This window comes from Nicotiana tabacum, chromosome 11 (genome assembly GCF_000715075.1).
Source record: "Nicotiana tabacum cultivar K326 chromosome 11, ASM71507v2, whole genome shotgun sequence".
Classification (NCBI taxonomy): domain Eukaryota; kingdom Viridiplantae; phylum Streptophyta; class Magnoliopsida; order Solanales; family Solanaceae; genus Nicotiana; species Nicotiana tabacum.
This window is the reverse complement of record NC_134090.1, coordinates 133,148,580-133,152,187: the sequence shown is the minus strand read 5'-3', so window position 1 is coordinate 133,152,187 and position 3,608 is coordinate 133,148,580. Positions and strand designations below refer to the sequence as shown.

At 42.8% G+C, this 3,608-nt stretch overlaps 1 protein-coding gene across 1 annotated transcript; it reads right to left on the bottom strand.

The window, feature by feature from the left end:
- Positions 1-260: 260 nt before the first annotated feature.
- Positions 261-3,335, bottom strand: LOC142166018 (uncharacterized). The gene is made up of 4 exons (XM_075224419.1): positions 2,480-3,335; positions 847-1,249; positions 531-729; positions 261-413 (listed from the first exon to the last, which is right to left on the bottom strand). The coding sequence occupies exons 1-4, from the start codon at positions 3,333-3,335 to the stop codon at positions 261-263; spliced, it is 1,611 nt and encodes a 536-aa protein (XP_075080520.1).
- Between the last annotated feature and the right edge of the window lie 273 nt (positions 3,336-3,608).

Below are 3,608 nucleotides of genomic sequence, written 5' to 3'. Positions count from 1 at the left end.
TCATGGTACCATGGCTGGACGTTTGTCCCTGCTTCAATTGCATTACAGTAACCATGCCTTTCCCTGATTTGGATTTCTAAGGGATCGATGTGGGCATTTCCTAGATAAGGCAACATCGAGGCTAAAGTAGCAAGTGCATCAACTAGCTCATTGTGGTACCGAGGGATGTACCTGAATTCTACTGATTTGAATCGTTTGCCGATATCTTCCATATCCTGCCGATAAGGAATAAGCTTGACATCTCGAGTTTTCCACTCTCCCTAGGCTTGCCGGATAATCAAATCTGCATCCTCCATGATCAATAAATCTTCAACATCTTGGTCAATAGCCATATTCATGCCCATGATACAGGCTTCATATTCAGCAATATTGTTCGTGCAGAAGAACCGGAGCCTAGCTGTAGCTGGATAATGCTGACCAGTTGGTGAGATCAAGATTGCCCCAATCCCTACCCCTTTGGCGTTCACTGCCCCATCGAAGAACATTTTCCAAGCATGAGTGTCCTCAGGGACTACTTCTATTGTGTTTACCTCTTCATCTAGAAAGTATGTGCTCAACGGTTGGTATTCTTTGTCAACCGACTTTTCAGCCAAATAATCTGCCAATGCCTGGGCTTTCATCACCATGCGAGTAATGTAGACTATGTCAAATTCAGTGAGAAAGATTTGCCATTTTGCTAGTCTTCCAGTGGGCATCGGTTTCTGGAATAGGTACTTCAAAGGATCCAACCTGGTTATGAGATAAGTAGTATGAGCTTGAAGATAATGTCTCAACTTTTGAGCAACCCACGTCAGGGCACAACACGTTCTCTCCAAAAAAGTATATTTGGCCTCGTAGCTAGTGAACTTCTTACTCAGATAGTAAATTGCTCGCTCTTTCTTGTTGGTTATATCATGTTGCCTGAGGACACAACCAAAAGAATTCTCCAACACTGACATATACAAGAAGAGAGGTCGCCCAGCCTCTGGTGGGACTAAAACTGGAGGGTTCGACAGATATTCCTTGACTTTGTCAAAAGCCTCTTGACATTCAGATGTCCATTTGATTGTTGCGTCTTTCTTCAATAGCTTGAATATGGGCTCACATGTGGTATTCAGTTGAGCAATGAACCGACTAATATAATTTAACCTACCCAATAAACTCATCACGTCTTTCTTAGTTCTCGGAGGAGGTAGATCTCGGATAGCCTTTATCTTTGTTAGATCTAACTCGATACCTCTCCTGCTGACTATGAAGCCCATAAGTTTGCCTGATGGGACTCCGAAGGCACATTTAGCCGGATTCAGCTTCAAATCATACTTGCGCAACCTTTCAAAAAATTTCCTCAAGTATCGAACATGGTCATCCTGGGTTCTAGACTTGATAATCACATCATCCACATACACCTCTATCTCCCGATGCATCATATCATGAAAAATGACAATCATGGCCCTCATATAGGTTGCCCCAGCATTCTTCAAACCAAACAGCATAACTCAGTAACAGTAGGTACCCCAGGGTGTAGTGAAAGCTATTTTCTCGGCATCTTCTTCGTCCATCAACACCTGGTGATATCCTGCATAACAATCCACGAATGACTGTATCTCATGTTTGGCGCAGTTATCTACAAGGATGTGGATGTTGGGCAGAGGGAAATTGTCTTTGGGGCTTTCCCTGTTCAAATCTCGGTAATCCACACACACCCAGGTTTTCCCATTTTTTCTTTGGCACGGGAACTACATTAGCCATCCACGTAGTATACTGGGCCACCCGGATTACCCCTGCTTTCAGCTATTTTGTGATTTCTTCTTTGATCTTATCGCTGATATCAGTCTTAAACTTTCTTTGTTTCTACTGAACCGGAGGACAATCAGGGTAAATTGGCAATTTATGCACCACTAGATCGACACTTAATCCTGGCATATCATCGTATGACCAAGCAAACACGTCTTTAAACTCAAACAGAAGTTGAATTATTGCATCCCGCATTTTCTCATCAGTGTGAATGCTTATTTTTGTTTCCCGAATTTCTTCAGAAGTTCCCAAATTAACTGGTTCTATATCATTCAATTTCGGCTTAGGTTTATTCTCAAATTGTTCCAGTTCTCGATTTATTTCCCTAAAAGCCTCTTCTTCATCATATTCCGGTTCTTGGTTCATGATTTCACAATTAGATAGCGTGTATGGATCTGGGCGTGAAGTCCGCAAGCATGTCATATTATTTAAAGCCGCATTATTATAACTGAAAAGAAGAAATAAAAGAGAAAAATAGGAAAAATCAGAAAGAATAAAGAGAATGAACGATGAAATATTGATTTCATTTCTTGGGATTGGGAAGATAACAGGGTTTACATTCAGGAATTTAAAGACAGAAAACCTAAAGAACAAACATCCGAGCCACACCCTGGGATAACGCGTGATGCAGGAAAAGTGGTAGGACAAGTCTACCCGGACTCCCGCCTGATCGGGAATGGCGTAACCTTCCAATTTTGAAGTTTACCATCTGGTCCCATGTAGAGCACCTCAGTGGTGCTAGTACCTTCCCCTAGCTGAACAATGTTGGTTTCATAAAGCATTTGCCTCATAGCTCCACATATATCTTTGATTTCTTCGGCCGTGAAGGCCTCACCATCTTCATTCTCGCTGTATTTTGGCTTGACAAAGGTCTGATATAGATGTGGCAATGGATGTGGCAAGGCCCATCCTTCAATTTTCCTCTCATCTGCCCAATCTTCATCTTCTGGGGTAGGGTGGAAACCTATCCCGAAAAACTTTTCTGTTGTGGGTAGGGTTATTGGCTCTGATATTCCTTGTAGAGCTTTTCCCAATCCTTTTCCCGGCTTGAAACCATGTTTGATCATCTCTTTTTCCACCATGATCGAAGCATTAGATAGGAAAGGTTGGGGGCAAGGGCTCCTCTCTTCGTACTGATCTGCCACTACAACTTTGAAAGCCTGATAAACAATGTGTTCACTTCCCTCCCTAGCCTCCAAACATGGGATAGATGGGTCCCGATAAATAGACTGCTCGTCTTCTCCGTAGACCATAATTTCCTGATCTTCATACTCGAACTTTACCATTTGGTGAAGGGTGGAAGGTACAGCCCCCGTGGCATGGATCCAAGTTCTTCCTAGGAGGAAGTTGTAAGATGTATCCATGTCCAACACTTGGAAGGTCACCTCGAAATCCACCGGGCCTATGGTTAATACCAGATCTATCTCTCCGAAGGTATCCCTCTTAATGCCATCAAAAGCTCTTACACAGATGTTATTGGGACGAATCTTTCCAGTCCCGATTTCCATTCTCTGCAATGTAGAGAGTGGACAAATGTCAACACCCAAACCCCCATCCACCATTACTCACTTGACATAAAAACCTTCACACTTGACAGTCAGATGTAAAGCTTTGTTGTGAGCCGATCCTTCTGGAGGCAAATCGTTCTTACTAAAGGAAATTTGACTAACAACAAAGAACCTTTCTGCCATTCTTTCAAGCTGTTCAACTGAAGTCTCAGCAGGCACATACGCCTCATTCAGAGTTTTCACTAGGGTCTTTTGATGCTCGGCAGATCTCTTTAACAAAGATAGCATAGACACTTGTTCAGGGTACTTGCGTAACTGATCCACCAC